This window comes from Podarcis vaucheri, assembly GCF_965113315.1.
Source record: "Podarcis vaucheri genome assembly, chromosome: 5".
NCBI lineage: Eukaryota > Metazoa > Chordata > Lepidosauria > Squamata > Lacertidae > Podarcis > Podarcis vaucheri.
The window spans coordinates 15,387,662-15,403,549 of NC_138763.1; the positions used below are offsets into that span (position 1 = coordinate 15,387,662).

General features: G+C 42.9%; 1 protein-coding gene and 1 long non-coding RNA gene across 10 annotated transcripts in view; one reads left to right on the forward strand and one right to left on the reverse strand.

Moving 5' to 3' along the window:
- LOC309533343 overlaps nt 1-15,888 on the forward strand; it is a 598,890-nt gene that overhangs the window by 509,776 nt on the left and 73,226 nt on the right. The gene's annotated exons all lie outside the window — the stretch shown is intronic.
- The window catches only part of ECT2 (epithelial cell transforming 2), a 45,281-nt gene continuing 31,413 nt past the window's right edge, over nt 2,021-15,888 (reverse strand). For 8 of the 9 annotated variants that reach the window (XM_082224000.1, XM_082223995.1, XM_082223999.1 and 5 more), the window contains 4 exons: nt 13,169-13,323; nt 8,265-8,372; nt 6,944-7,090; nt 2,021-3,288 (listed from right to left, as the gene is read on the reverse strand). In XM_082224000.1, coding sequence (XP_082080126.1) covers nt 3,199-3,288; nt 6,944-7,090; nt 8,265-8,372; nt 13,169-13,323 — 500 coding nt within the window. In that variant the 3' untranslated portion in view covers nt 2,021-3,198. Of the gene's footprint in view, nt 3,289-4,290; nt 4,541-6,943; nt 7,091-8,264; nt 8,373-13,168; nt 13,324-15,888 lie in introns of all 9 variants that reach the window. The other variant, XM_082224001.1, reaches the window with a different exon arrangement.

Sequence of the window (15,888 nt, forward strand, 5' to 3'; positions counted from 1 at the left end):
GCTGTAATTTTTGAGCAGGTCCAAAGCTAGTTAGCCTTGTAATCTCCAATGGACAAACCAGCAAGATCTGCAACAAACAGGAAAAGCAAGCACATCCACATATAATAAGCAACAGTCCAAACAAGTAGACCAGGAAAATGGAGTCCAAAAACTTCACAACCCGAAAGCCAATATTAAAAATAATTAATGCTAACAAAAATAAAAGCTATTGCAACAACTGTGCATTAAAACACGTGAAATAAGCCTGCATAGTAATATTATTAGATACTGTTGTTGCAATATATTGTATTTTGCACCAACTATTTCTTAACTTCTTTTCAGCTCCCATGGACTTGGTCTGTAGTTCTTGAGGAATTCTAAAATAACCTATTTAAAAACAGCATGGCTCCGATGAAAGAATAGTACGCAAGGCAACGATAGGTTGGATAGACTGACAGCTTTCGAAAGGCAGGAGCTGCCAAAAAGAAGAGGACTATTTGTTTCTTGGCTCCACAAAGTGGCACAAAAGTTTTAACTTCAAGCTTTACATTCTAACAATAGGTTGCGTGGTGCTGGGAGACAAGAAACGAAGTCTTATATAGCAGTAGTTTTTTGTGGGGTTTTTTAAAAAAAGAAACCTGCTAATGATGTGCAAACTGTGGCTTGTCCCACGATGAACAGTCTTCTTAATGCTGAAATAGTTTGCCCACCCACAGTCTGGCAGTGTAACAAATTCTGCTATTAAAATTGTCACCTTTTTAGGGTTAGGAACCCTCCTGATGAAATGGGTGAGATTTGTTGAAGGGTGGAATTAGTTACGACCTTAAAGGCAAACATCTTTCTCCCTATGTCAGCACTGTACTCTACTGTTCCAGTCACTCGGTTCTATTTAAAGTTCCTAGTGCTGTTTGAAGAGGCATATATTCTCACTGCAAGCTATTAAAGCATTTATGGACTATGATGATTAATCTGTGTTCTTTTCTGAACAGAGGTGGTGGAACAGTTGTGAGAGTACCTGTTGCTTATAAGTTATCCCCAGGAGTTAAGAGAGCTGCCCTTTGCTATGCGCTAAAAGGGCTCTTACACTGCAATTTATTTTCCTTTTTCTTGTTTATTAAGCATTTCAAGATCTAAAGACAGAAGCAGAAAACTGAACTAGCTGGAAACGACTGGCTTGCACACCCCTCATGCAGAGGGCCTCCTTGGTAGTGGCACCCTCCCTGTGGAACGCCTTTTCACCAGATGTCAAGGAAATAAACAACTATCTGACTTTTAGAAGACATCAGAAGGGAAGTTTAGGGAAGTTTTTAATGTTTGATGTTTTACCGCATTATTATTATTATTATTATTATTATTATTATTATTATTATTATTATGTTGGGAGCCACCCAGAGTGGCTGGGAAAACCCAGTCAGATGGGTGGGATATAAATAATAATAATAATTTGAGGTGCTTTCAAACTGCTAGGTTGGCAGGATGTCTGGTGGTAGCAAGTACTTAAAGGATAGAATGGTTGGCTGAACAGAGGGGTATACTCTACTAACCAGGAACTGCCGTTCCTCAAACAGCACACGGTCCAAGTGGGCTGGGTGACGGCAATCCCAAGGTCTCACGGACTTTGCTTGTTTCTGTGCACTTTGAAGGCCCTAACCCTTCACATTTGGGCATTTTAGAATTGTGACATAGAAAAGCTTTGGCACCCACAATTACTGGGCAAGCACCCATAATGCCACAAAAGCTTTTCCATTCCCACCCAGTAGATTCTGCATATTGTCATCTCTGCAGCGCTGTTGTCTCCAGACCCTCAGTCTTCTCTCTCTTTGAAGAAGGAATGAAGCTTAAGGGGCAATTCAACAGGGAGAGGATTTCATTGTTCAAAGTAAGTAGTAATAGACATGTCCTTGGTGAATTTTCCACTCTAAGAAATGCTCAAAAGCAGCTGAATAGGTTGCACGTTGTTTGCGTTGCTAGGATATTGCAAAAATTATTCAATGAACTTGGGAGGGTGGGATCTGCAGGGGTAAACATGAAAAATTAAAGATAAGCGACACAAACCACTCTGTTTATTTACACAAGTTTCTGCCAGTATAGAATTGTAAAAGATACAAGTAGTAAAAAAAAAAGTGGCACAGGTTACACTTATTAGTAGCAGTCAGTGGTTAAGAGAAAATGGGAAATTAGAAATCCCACCCACTCCAACCCCCATAAATGGACAGCAACAAACCAAGTTTATTGTATGCAGAAACTTAATTTTCAGAGGGAGTTTAGAAGTATAGCCTGAAAACTTGATATTTAAAAAGTTTAAGATGTGAGAAAATACCGTATAAAAAAAACCCTACAGAAAACAAGGTGAACATTTTTATATGAAAGCCTTTGAATAATAAAAAATAGCAGCTGTAGATATTGAAATCAGATCTACATTTTCATCTCCATATGAAATCTGTGCACAAAAACTAAGTATATTGAAAAATTGAAGTGTTTCACTTAAGTTTTAGATATAGCTTTTTTATATTAAAAAAAATGGTCCCCATTCAAAAATTATAAATACAATTTAGTTCAGTGATTTTTCTAGGGGCTTCCACTTCAGGTGATTTTGCATTTTGTTGGGCAACAGTAAAACCTAGCAGCTATAGAGCGTCAGACCAACAGACATGTGGGCCAACCATTTGCATATTTCCACTAAACCACCGCCACCGATGCACTTTCATCATGCTTGAAGTATAATTTAGGCTTTAAAAAAACAGATTTATACTTTAAACAGTAAGCAAGTGTTTCACTTTGGATATTGGTCTATGCAATGGTTAATTCAAACTGTCAGCCTCTAAACATACAAACACTATTTTAAAAGCGAAATCCGCAATCCTCAGCCAGTGCGGGCATCAGTGAGCAACTTCTGAATATCCGCAGGCAGGTCCAACATTGGTTTATTCATAACGTCACTGAGCAATGTTTACACTAAGCAGAATATTTCCATTATGCCAATAGGATGATTTGTGCAAAGGAATATGTTCTCTCCAAGCCAAGGTTGAGTTCTTCAGTTGTTTAGTAGGCACATCAGACAACTCTTGGTGATTAATTTAGTGTTATCTAAAACGCTTACTAATTCCCACTAAGTGCTAACTAAGTACCACCGTTCATGTCAGTAAATGGTCACTTCAAAAAGCTAGACCACTTTCCGTCAGTCAAAATTGTAAGTTGCAACTCCATTTCCTGTCCATGTCATATTAAGTGAGTAGTTGACCGACTTAAAGTATGGCTCCTCTTTTCAAACACTGATGGCAGGTTGATCAAGGACGGAGAGTGGATGCCCTGTTCAAAGAAAAGAAGAAATATTAAGTGTATACATCTCCCGTGGAAGAAATACTTCTAATGTGTGCCTGGAAAAGGAAGGGGGATTCAAGGGGATCACAAGGAAGCAGAGATCTTCCCCGCTTTAAAATCCAGGTTTTCAAAGTGTCAGCAAGTTAGGCGGACATACGTCTTCAGAAACACCATTGAGAGGTTGTGTGTGTGTTGCATTTCTATTAAGCAGCAGCTTCTCCAACTCAGCCTTTCGACATGTAAGGTTTTCTAATGTAGCCAAGCCTCAAGAGAAATAAAGATGAGGCATTGCTTTCTACTTAAACGTATGCAAGAGCAGTTCTGCCCTCGCTGCATTTTCGTGCCTTCAAAGTGGCGTCTAAAAGAAGGGCAAGAAAGATAGAAAAACCCTCTCGGACTATTATAAGATCGCTGTATACATTTTACAACTCTAACACAATCACAATCATCCACAATCGCTATACAACTCAAAGGTTTTGTTTTTGTATAGGGCAAGCTTCAAGGTCATTTAAAAATACTGACAGCTTGCAGCAGGCAAAGGGTATTGTAATTGGTCCTAGAATATATTTAATAGGAGCTCCTAACCCCCCAAAAATAGTGCCCTGCAGGTCACTTTAGCCAAATGACTTATCCGGTTATCTTAGTAATTCTGCTACACACCCATTGCAAGAGATTGAAGGAATGGACAGAACTTCCAAATGTCAAAGCTACCTTTTTCTCAAGTAAACAGCCACATAGTTTTGTTTTCTAAAAAAGCATATGTACCTTAAAATGCCAGAAAACATGGAAAGAAACCCAGAGCAAGATCAGTATCAGTGGTGACCATGCAAACACCATTAATTTGAATGAAGGAATTCAAGCATTTTGGGACAGAAGTGAAAGAGTGCTTAAGAGAGGCCCGGCACCTGGAAAATATTAGACTGTAGGCCTTATTTAAGGCCAGTCTCTTTGCCTCCGAGAAGTGCCCAACAAGGAGGTGGCAGAGCTCACTTTAGGCGGCCCTCTGGTCATCAGTCGCTTCCTCTCTGGTGGTGCTGATGACTGGGCAAGGACTGGGCAGGGAACAGGTGTTTAGGCTGTCAGAGCTGGAAGCAACTCTCCCTTCTACACCGTGGGAAGAAGCTATCAGAGGCCGAGGCCTAGAGCTCGGGGAGTTCCCATCAACGGAGTTGGAACGCTGCACACTAACAATGTGCTTAACTGGTTCGCATAAACTGTACGTAGAAGCGCAGCGAGTAATCTAAAAACATTGTGGGAAGAGGGGAACGGAGAGTTAATCCACACATCACATTCAGTCCAGATCTATCACGATCTCCCATTGTGCTTCTCCCCGTACCATTTTATTTTAGATTAAGGAAGAGCCTGGCCAGGCGGACAAGCCAAGGACAACGTACTAACTGCTTCCTTTGAGCCCTTCAGTCCAAGATGTGCTTGAACTAGATTTACCTTTCAGAGATTACGATGCTCCAGCTGTATGACTAATCCCTCTGTTCTGTATTTCAGTAATTCATACCTTCCAAAACAAAAGTCTCTTTCAACCCAAGGACATTCTACTGCTGGGAAATGCCTGTTGTGTTGTAGAGTGGGAGAAGGAGGGGGCACTAAAGCAATTCTGGCTCTAAGAAGAGATCCGCAGGTGTATGACACCACCTAGTTTAAGCCTTCAGACCGAGTTTATATATCAAAGTACATCCAAATTATAAAGCGCTCACTGTGCTTAAATTGCAAGAGTCGATTTTTTTTTTTTTTAATGGCACGATATGGCCTAGATTTCATCTTCAGTGGCTATCTCCATGTTTGCTCATTCATCTTCCATGAAAATACTTAGCAGTACGTGGAGTAACTTGCATACTTCATTACAGTCATTGCAACAATAAATGCCAATATTACAAGTGAAGTGTCTATGAGTGGACCTATAGCCAATAAAATTGACCAGTTTGGCAAAGGTCATCGGGTGAGCACATTGCAGAGACAAGGACTGAACTGGAGATTACTGGGCTTAAAGGTCAGTCTTAATCGGTCTCTATGCTACCCCTGCGATAGGAGTCATTAAATGATTTGGTCAACATTGCCATTTCAGGGATGACACAGGAACATGTTCAAAACCACCCAGCATATCCATCATGGCTGTATTGAGCCTTATCTCCCAGTTCAGAGACAGGTTCTGCCCAACAAATCATCTGCACTTTTAGGAAAGAACTAGTTACTCATCTAACAATAGCCCCCTTTTCTTAACATCTACAGACCTAACATCTGCACCCTTTCCTCCACTGGGCAAAAAAAATCTTTTGGAGTCTGCAAAAATTCTATTCAAAGGCTTGCAGAACCCTCTGCTCTAAGAGGCTCACCCAGAATACCAACATCATAATATCAGTAAAAGTGGGTTGGGATCTTTCATAATATCAGTAAAAGTGGGTTGGGATCAGGTAAACTAAGTAGAGAACTGTGACATTTTATGGGTTTTGATGCAATGGAGCAGAGAAAAGAAATTTCCAGCTCACAACAGCTGGAGAACTATGTATGTTCTGGGAATGAGGTCTATCTATCCAGTTTAGAATGGTAGAGACTGCCTGGCAGCACCAAATTGTGTTTTCAAGAGATATTGAGCATTCCCATTTCAAGTGCTGTTACGGTGCAAGGACACCCTCTTAAGGTTATTTCCCTTAAGGCCTGATGTAGAAAAGGAAAACTTGGCCGTGCTTGTTGTGGTTAGCTGAACAGTTCATCAGAGGAGCAAGCAGCCTTGCCGTGGAGACAAGGCCAGCCACCCTTCATTGGCTTCATTCACCTAGCACCGCTAGACGCCATCACAAAACATTGAACGCAGCTCCTCCAAAGGGACTAACAGTCCAAATGTACATTTGTCTATATGATTCAAGAGCGTCTTTCCATCCCATGCTTTTGATTAATCTTTATAGCTGTAATATTTTTAACTACTCCTTGTCACTTTTCTTTTTTCTTTCTTTCTTCTTTTCTGGGAAGCCCTTTTTTGCCAGAACACATAACCACAAGACATTTAATAAGATCCAAATTCCCCTAAAGGAAGGCCATAGCTCAGTGTTCGAGAATCTGCTCAGGGTGCAGAAGGTTCTACGTTCAGACCCTGGCATCTCCAGATAGGGCTGGGACAGACCACATTTGAAACCCTGAAGAGCTGCTGCCAGCCAGTGTAGGCTATACTGAGCTAGATGGGCTCAATCCCTGACTCAGAACAAGGCAGTTTCCCATGCACCCTAGCCCACAACCCAACTTTTATCTACCAAAAAGGAATTTCCTGCGCTCAGATTGTTCTCTCTTTCATGGCTGCAGAACCTCTGAGCACCTTCGTAGCTCAGTTTCTGAAACGTTTTGTTTTCTCAAATGTCTTTAATTGGTCACAAGAGAGCAGATTTTCTTCTGTAAGATACATTCCTCACTATCTCCTCCAGGCATGCTCACTTCTGCCTGACATTTAGAGTGGATTTCTCTACTACAATTGAGATCTTTTAATTACATTGACCACACAGGTGTTATGACTTCCGGAGAGAGATTAACAGACATGATTACAATAAGCTTCATTATTGAAATAAGAACAGTGCAGGAGCCAGCCTCCCCACTCGGGGCTTTTATATTATTCAAGACTTCTCTGGGAAAAGTCACTTACAGCTAGCGATGAAGTACTGGCAACGCGTCCTCCTAAGTAATTCTCACTAGCTGGGAAGAAAGTCCTTCCTTCGACGCTGCTGTGCGCCATCAATGCTCTCCGGAGCGCTCTCTTTGGTGTCTTGGAGAATGAGAATGCTCGTGTGACCTGCAGAGTTTTAAGAACCACGTTAAGTAAACTGTAGAAAAGATTATAGTGTTACCCTTATTTAAAATACGGGGAAATCGATTCCACGTTTTTCAGTAAGGCTTCTTCTGCTGTTCTACGCTGATACATTTTGTTGCATTTTGCTTACCACTAGCCAAAGCAGCAAGGATTAAATATATTCGATATATTCGATAAGAACATAACATCCCTGGTGGATCAGACGAGATTCCCATCTAGTCTAGCATCCTCTCCTCACAGTGGCCAGCCAGATGTGTCCAACACATCTGCAGTCCAACAGCGCTCACCCCACTTGTGATTCCCGGGAACTGGTACTGGACATACTGCCTCTGGCAATATAGCCATGGAGGCTAATAATGCAGCCTTACCCTCCATGAATTTGCCTAATGTTCCTTTAAAGCCATCCAACCATCTTGTTCCCATTCATGCCTATTCCAGCCTCACACTTCATATTGCTATAGATTTGCTAGTCAAACAACATTATATTACTTTTTTTTTCCCTAACACAAACCAACCAAGATTCTTAATGCACTTAAAAGACTAACACATTTATTATGGTGTAAGCCTCTGTGGACTAGAGCTCGCTTCCTCAGATGCAGGGTCAACATCTATATTGAGAGGAATGAGGGGGGAGGAATCATACATAGAGAAACAGTCACACCCTGGATATAGAAAGGTGGGGGAACTGTAAATAGTGGAATCAAATGCCAAATTGTGGAAGTGACATAAAAGGCCCCTGTTTTCACTGTCAAAAACAAAAACCCAAAACTAACAAGGCCCTACCCCCCTCAGATTTGTCACAATTTGTTTCAACATGAAAAAGTTATGATCTTTTTACTGGTGTCAAACTCTCAAACTCTGTGCTGGAATAGTAATACATAAAAGACTGAGAGAAGACCACATACATCAGCTAAAAGCTCTTTACACAATTGAGGGCTACTGCACAATATACCTCTGGAAACATTTGTCAGTGGTTTACATTCATTCTCTCCTGATGTGCGGAGCATGTGCAAGTGTCACATTTAGGCTCAAATATTCCAGTGCAATAAAACTTGTCACCGGGAAGGGAACTGAATGGGTTTTGCCCCCAAATGAAAAACCTTGATGCGAGAAGATAGCTTCAGAATAGCATTTGTTTATTAGTTAAACCTTGTACCTTTTTGGATGTTTTTTTAATGGCCCGGGAGGCCCTGCTGAGTGTGCTGTCCACATCCTTCGTGCTTACTTCAATGGAATCCGGATCAGTAGCATAAATGAGATCTTCCTGCAAAGGAAAGAAGGCTTGAGAACTTACTCGAAGGCGAAGCCACCGTGAGAATAAAAGATTCACGTTTCAAAAATCAACATCAGACTTCAAATTCTCAGACACCGTCCTCAGATTCTCACTACCAAAGACAAAACTTTCCAGATAGGAGTTGCAAACCTTCAGAACTCTACTGTTTAGCCAGCAGGTAGGAAAAACAAAGAGCAAAATTAAAGGCTTTACTGCCACCATGTGGAGCATGGAAGTCAGTGTACACATCGCTATGAAAAAGCGAAGTCCCTTTAGTCTGGAAAAGGGAAAGTTTGTGACTTCAACTGACAAGGTGGCAACCATTCCTAAGTCCAGTCTAACCTAGTGATGGGGATCCCTCAGCATTCAGAGTTTATGACAGCAGCTAAAATACACACCACTTCCTTTTTCAACGGCAGCACACTTTCAACCATGAAATGTTCCATGTTTTTAAGAGGTCTTAAAAGATATAGTGGTACCTTGGAAGTCGAACGGCTTGGCTCCCGAACAAATCAGCTCTTGAACACGGGAAACCTGGAAGTGAGTGTTTGGGTTTGTGAACGTTTTGCGGAAGCCGAACATCTGACACAGCTTCTGATTGAGTGCAGGAAGCTCCTGCAGCCAATCAGAAGCCGCGCCTTGGTTTTCGAACAGTTTCGGGAGTCAAACGGACTCCCGGAACAGATTCAGTTTGAGAACCAAGGTACAACTGTATTTAGCTCTGCCAGGAGAAAGCCTATTCAAAGACAGCTCTTTTGTACATTTAGGAGTCGAATCCTAAGTACAGTCAGAAGAATCCAATATAATGGGGCTTTATATACTTGTACATGGTTTTAGCCTGACAGCAACTGTGTGTTTTTCATACGTAGGGCAATACTGTGCTTTTAGTCCCATCCCCAACATCACACCAGGAAATCCGGGTGTCCTGACCACAGAGAATTCTTACACATGAGCAAGAACTTGTGCATTGCTCCTTTTCAGACAACTGCAAAAAATTCAGTTGTTAAAGGAAACGGGCAAGGCTAAAAGCACAAACCAGTGAATAAGACACTGCCCAACACCAAAGTAGCAGACACATAGAATACTATATAAAGCAATGTCTTTCGTTGAATAAATTCCCTTGGAGCACTTGCAACCCTAAATCAGCTCCACTGAAATACAGAATGTTTAGAATTGGGGTGTGTTGTGAGTAATATGCAAACCAAACGGCACCTTATGATAGGTTTGTTCTCTGGAACCACTGAGTGACAGAGTCCCAGTGCCACGTTCTTTTACTTTTCTAAGCATAGACATGCACAACGGACATTAGGCAATCGTCTTTCCCTAGAAGAATGAATCAATCAAGTGATCACCAAAAGCCTAATGGTGCACATGCAGGATCTGCTGGAAATAAAATAATTGTTTAACACACACACATTCTGTCTTCTCCCAACAGACATCAAGGCAGCGATCAACAACAAATTAAAAGAATGATTGCTTTGCTCAAAGCTATTTGATTAAATTATTTTAATGGTACTTTTTATTTTGCTGTTTTAGAGTTTTTATAAAACAATAGAGAGAGACAGTTAACGTTCACGGCCCAACAAGCTTCCTGGAAAGGATGACTTACTATGCCATTTAATGTATGCTACCTCATACTAAACAGGTGGGCAGGCAAAGCAGATCTTCATATAACACTATTTATTAGGGGTGATTAATGGCAACAAAATTCACCTTGTATTGGCAGCGTCTGCAAGCAACCCAATCTGCTCTGAATCCACACTGAATAATTGGATTCATTATTTCAGGTTTTCAAATCTGATCTGTGAGATCCCAAGTTCTGTTTCACACCCACTGACTATATGGGGAATCTAAAAACTGTTGTATCGTTCCAAAAAAAACCCCAACCCTTCACATAAGTGGGTGAAATTTGTAGGCAAGGGAGCCCCTTCAGAGTGCATTAAGCCTGCCAAATTTCAGGCAGAGCCATCCAGCGGTTTTTTGCGGAGACCCCTTAAATAAATAAAAAAATACCGTATTTTTTGCACCATAGGACACACTTTTTTACTCTTAAAAAGTAAGGGGAAATGTCTGTGCATCCTATGGGGCGAATGTGTGGTCCCTGGAGCCAAATTGCTGGAGTGCGGCACGCTCTTGGACTGCTCTTTGGTGGTGATGGAGGAGCCGCGCTCCTCTGCCGGCAGCCTCGGCTTCCCCCTGCAGCCCCGGGAAGCTTTGGAGCAACGGAGGGCTGTGCGCCCATCCCCCGCGCTCCTGGGCTGCTGCATGGGGATGGGGGGTGCTGCTCTGCCAGCAGCCTGCCTTTCCCCTTCAAGCTTTGGAGCAGCTGGCAGCCTGCCCCACGCTCCTGGGCTGCTGAATGGGGGTTGGGGGTGCTCTCTGCCAGCAGCCTGCCTTTCCCCTTAAGGTTTGGAGGAGTGGGCAGGCTGTTCGCTGAGAGAGGGGAGGAAGAGGACAGAGAGGTGGGGGACCAAGAAGAGAGGAGGTACCATAGGTTGCCGTGAGTGGAGAGTGATGGTAGAGGGCAAAGGAGAGGGAGCAGTGAAGGGGAGAAATGTCAGACGTCACCTGAGGAGTTTGGGTGAAAGGGATGGAGAGGAGGAGGCTGGAAAAGGGGACTGTGCTGCTTGGGGAGGGGGAGAAAAAAGTGGGGAGGAGGAAAGCCTCCCGAGCCCGCAGCTGAGAGGCTCTGCTCAGCTGTTTCTTGACTGTAATTCAAGTAAAGGGAATGTTTGCGAGCAGCAGGCTGAGAGAGGGGAGGAAGAGGACTGAGAGGAAAAAATGTGGCATTAGCAATGCTTTGGATGGAAACGAAGATGGTATTTTACATGAAGATAGTGATGTCAGTGATTGTGAGCAACTGAACTTCATAAATTCTGACTCTAGCAGTGATGAGTTCTTGGGGTTCACACAAGACTAAAAGAGTACTCAAACCTTCATTTGTTAATGACAGTGATGATGGTTCTTAATGCCATTGTTGACTGCTGTTCACTTTACATGGCTGTAATATGATTCTGATATACCGGTTGTTTATTAAATACAGTAGCTTATACAACATTTGATTCAGAATATTTTTTCCTTGTTTTCCTCCTCTAAAAACTAGGTGTGCCCTATGGTCGGGTGCGTCCTATAGAGCGAAAAATACTGTACCTCTTAAGCTTTATTTTCTGCCAGAATTAGCTGCAAATTGCAGGCATCAATGCCCCTTCTGACAGCATGAAGCCTGCCAAATCTCAGAAAAAATAGGTGCACAGGAGCAGACTTTCCCATTCTGGAGAGGGAAAATACAAATCATTTTTCTATTTTATTTTTTGTGGGAAATCAAGTTTGAAAGCTGCAGGGCATGATGAAGCTGCCCCTGGGTGGGAAACCAGAAGAAGTGCAGACAAGCCGGTTACTTGTTATGAAAAAGACTAACTGGGAAAGAAGCAGGCCGACACAATAGCCTAACTCCCTATGTCCTGCTATCACAGCCAAAGCTCAGAGAAAGAGGACCCACACGGTGAGGTTTATTTACTTCAACATCATTCCCCCCTCCCAATCACTGACTGGAGTGATTCAGAAAAAGAATGCACTTTGATTAAAAGCTTGGCCTGTCTAGCAAAACAAGATATCCCCACACCCTACCCCACCCTTCCAAAGCTCTGGGCAGCTTGGTTTCATTCCTCAGAAAAGAAAAAAGGGCCCTGTGCACCTATTTTTCTGAGATTTGTCAGGCTTCATCTTGTGGGGCGGGGGAGAGAAGGCCCGAAGTGAAATCAGCTTAGGAGGTCCCTGATCCCCCACAATATAGCTTGTTAACAGCACAACCCAACTTGGAAACATGAAATCATGGGCCACTCCAATTCACCTCCTTATTTGGAGTATGCACAGAGCTGCTACACACCCCTATTTAAGTGCAACAGTGCACTCCAAACACAGATGTGCTGCACCTGTTACGGCAATAACTCCAGGCAAGCATACCATGCAAACAAGAGCATTGTTGTTGCTCGTACGGCTTTGATCCTTACCTGGGAGTTAAGTGCCATTTAACTCAAAGGGGTCTTTTCTGAATCCAAACATGCTGAGTTGTGGCTCTGTGGAGAGCTCCCTCAGGCACCTCCTGCCCCTGAACTGTGCCAGGGGGATGTTCTAGGAACAACTGTTTAATAACTGGTGCCCGAGTTTTGATTTTTATTTTCCTCTTCCCTCCCTGCCCCTTTCCCCTTTTGTGCTGCATGTTTTTAGATTGTAAGCCTGCAAGTAGGGACTGCTTTGTTCTGACTGTATGTAACCCACTTCGAGCCCCTTTCTTGGCTGAAGAGTAGGGTAAAAATGCTGTAAATAAATTATAAATGCAGGCGACTCCCCATTTATGCAGGAGTCACGTTCCGAGGCTCTGCACATTTAAGCAAAGCCACATTTATTTGAAACACCATTGAAAAAGCCCGCAAACACCCTGCTCCTCTACATCCGGTTTCACACCCTCACTTGGCTCTATGATTGACTTGCATATACCGCTGTGCTCACTCATGCTGCTGACACCATTACTTTGCCAACTATGAGAACAGGATGAGCTTTAAGCTCACTGAGTACAGATAGAGTCTCCAAGAGATTACAGCCTTGATGAACGGGCAGCAAGCTCTTCTGAGAAGCTGTCCCGTCTTGCAGACCTTTGCCACAAGACATGCTACCAGTGGGCCTGTTAGTTCTGGCACAGCCATCTGACATAGATCTCTTAAACCTCTACACATTTAAAACAGATTCAAGGTACAACCCCCTCGTCAGCTCTGATATCAAGAACTTACAGCATCTGCTTTGCATATCGTGTTGGCTACGTGCCGGCACAGCATCTTCAGCCAGTTCTCCTTGGGAGGTTCCTCAGTCGTTATCTGGAAGCTGAACAACAAGTTGCTCTGCTCGGTCGGTGGTCGCACAACTAACGCAAATGCTTTGTGGCACTCTGCAAAAAACAGCAACAGACGCTTTTTATGACAGGTGTTTGGGTGACACCTGGCTTGAGAGCAGTACATGTGAAAAGGATCTAGGAGTCTTGGTTGACCACAAACTTGATATGAGCCAACAGTGTGACGCGGCAGCTAAAAAAGCCAATGCAATTCTGGGCTGCATCAATAGGAGTATAGCATCTAGATCAAGGGAAGTAATAGTCCCACTGTATTCTGCTCTGGTCAGACCTCACCTGGAGTACTGTGTCCAGTTCTGGGCACCACAGTTCAAGAAGGACACTGACAAACTGGAACGTGTCCAGAGGAGGGCAACCAAAATGGTCAAAGGCCTGGAAACGATGCCTTATGAGGAACGGCTAAGGGAGCTGGGCATGTTTAGCCTGGAGAAGAGGAGGTTAAGGGGTGATATGATAGCCATGTTCAAATATATAAAAGGATATATAAAAGGATGTCACATAGAGGAGGGAGAAGGGTTGTTTTCTGCTGCTCCAGAGAAGCGGACACGGAGCAATGGATCCAAACTACAAGAAAGAAGATTCCACCTAAACATTAGGAAGAACTTCCTGACAGTAAGAGCTGTTCGACAGTGGAATTTGCTGCCAAGGAGTGTGGTGGAGTCTCCTTCTTTGGAGGTCTTTAAGCAGAGGCTTGACAACCATATGTCAGGAGTGCTCTGATGGTGTTTCCTGCTTGGCAGGGGGTTGGACTCGATGGCCCTTGTGGTCTATTCCAACTCTATGATTCTATGATTCTATGAGATCAGTCAACAATCTTAGCAACTCACTATTAGAGGAAGAGGGGAGCGTGGACAACTGAGTACTGTCCTAGGTCAGAACAAGAACCGAAGTTTAGAAGCCTGAATATCAAAGAAGCGTGCAGGCCATCTCCACACAGAACTGACCCTTCATACGTTCACCTCAGCAGCGTCTCCCCATTTCAGCTGCCATGTTGTGTGGGCTACAGAATGAAGTCTAAAAACACGTCCTGCACATTGCAATGGAGAACCGGTGCACAGGACTTCTAATACTTGAGAAAACACCGCATGTTGGACATAAGGTGGGTCAGTTTTCCCGCCCATAGAAAACAAGGGGACGAAGTTCAACAAAGGTCTTTATGCAGTAGTGAAGGTGCAGGATGCTGTATTTAACCATTACAGGTCTGTCGCCACCAAAACAAGGTACAGCATCTCGGGGGACAGTGAAGTCTACAAAGCCGTGTGAGCAGAATAAAGATTCAGAAGATAAATATCCACATTCAGCCACAACAAAGAAGACACTGCACAAAATTCGGAAGCAAGAGGCAAATGGCATTGCCACACCTTCAGTGACAAAGGTCCAAACCTTTCAACCTCACCATATAACCACAGTAGTGTATGATGCTTTTAAAAGACCCTGCGTTTTACAGTTATTCCCTGGCTTTTAAGCACTGTTACAGCTCGGGCATGGGAGAATACCTAGTGAAATTATCCTACCTGGTATTGCTTGTATTCAGGGATTATTTCTTTCGACAACTCACGTAACATTTTAAATACAAATTGTTCTAATCTTCCTAAGGACCTTAGAGTGAGGGGAGGTTAAATCAAGGTATTTGAATGGTGTGGTAAACGTAGAACAAAATGAAATTTAGGGATCAGGAAAGAGCCAGAGCCTATTAGAACAACAATCAGCAGAAAAAGGAGGGGTCATTGAGGAGGACTGTGCTTCAAAATATTAAGACTGAGAACAATGTGGAAAAAGCCCCCTGTGTGATTACAGCAATAAGGAATGGTCAAATAAAACAAGATAGAGTTATACCAGTGACTGACTGATCGAGAGAGGAGATTGTCAATATCAGGATTGGAAAATTGTGAAGTAATTTGTGAAGATAACAGAAAGATGGCCATTTAGCTCTTGAAATCCAAAACACAGGAAGTCCCATTGTAAATAATTAATTCGGATTATATAATTGGCTATATTTTTTTTGTTTTTGAATGTGGAAATATTTGGTTTGATTTGATATTAATATGAAGGTTTTTTTAAAAAAAAATTGAAAATTAATTAAAAATATTTACAAAAAGAAAAAGGAAAGAGCCATAGGATTTTGTGCATAACTTTCCACCGCCTGTGAACTAGAGTTGCCTCTCCACCTTATTTCCCTCTGCTTCAATCACAGCCAGGTCATGAAGGTTTGGCTTGGAGTGCAAGAGCGAGTGCCTGACCCAAGATCACCCACCAGCCTTCATGGCCTAACAGGGACTTGAACCAAGTTCTTCCTCTCGCTAGGCCAATACTCTCTACCAGGTGTGGGGAACTTTTGGCACTCCAAACGTTAAAAGACTACAGCTCCCATGAGTCTCAGCAAGCAATATCAATCTGCGGGGATGACGGGAGCAGAAGTTCAGGAGAAAGGAGAGCCAGTGATTTCCCATGCCTGCTCTATACCATGTTGGCTTTTTTACATGCTAAGTCACCAAGCTAAGTTAAAATGAACCTGGGAATGCTCTTAAACCCACTTTGAAACCCTGATTTAAAACAGCATTGTCGAGATGACGACAACAAGGCTCATTCTTATCCAGGATGGCA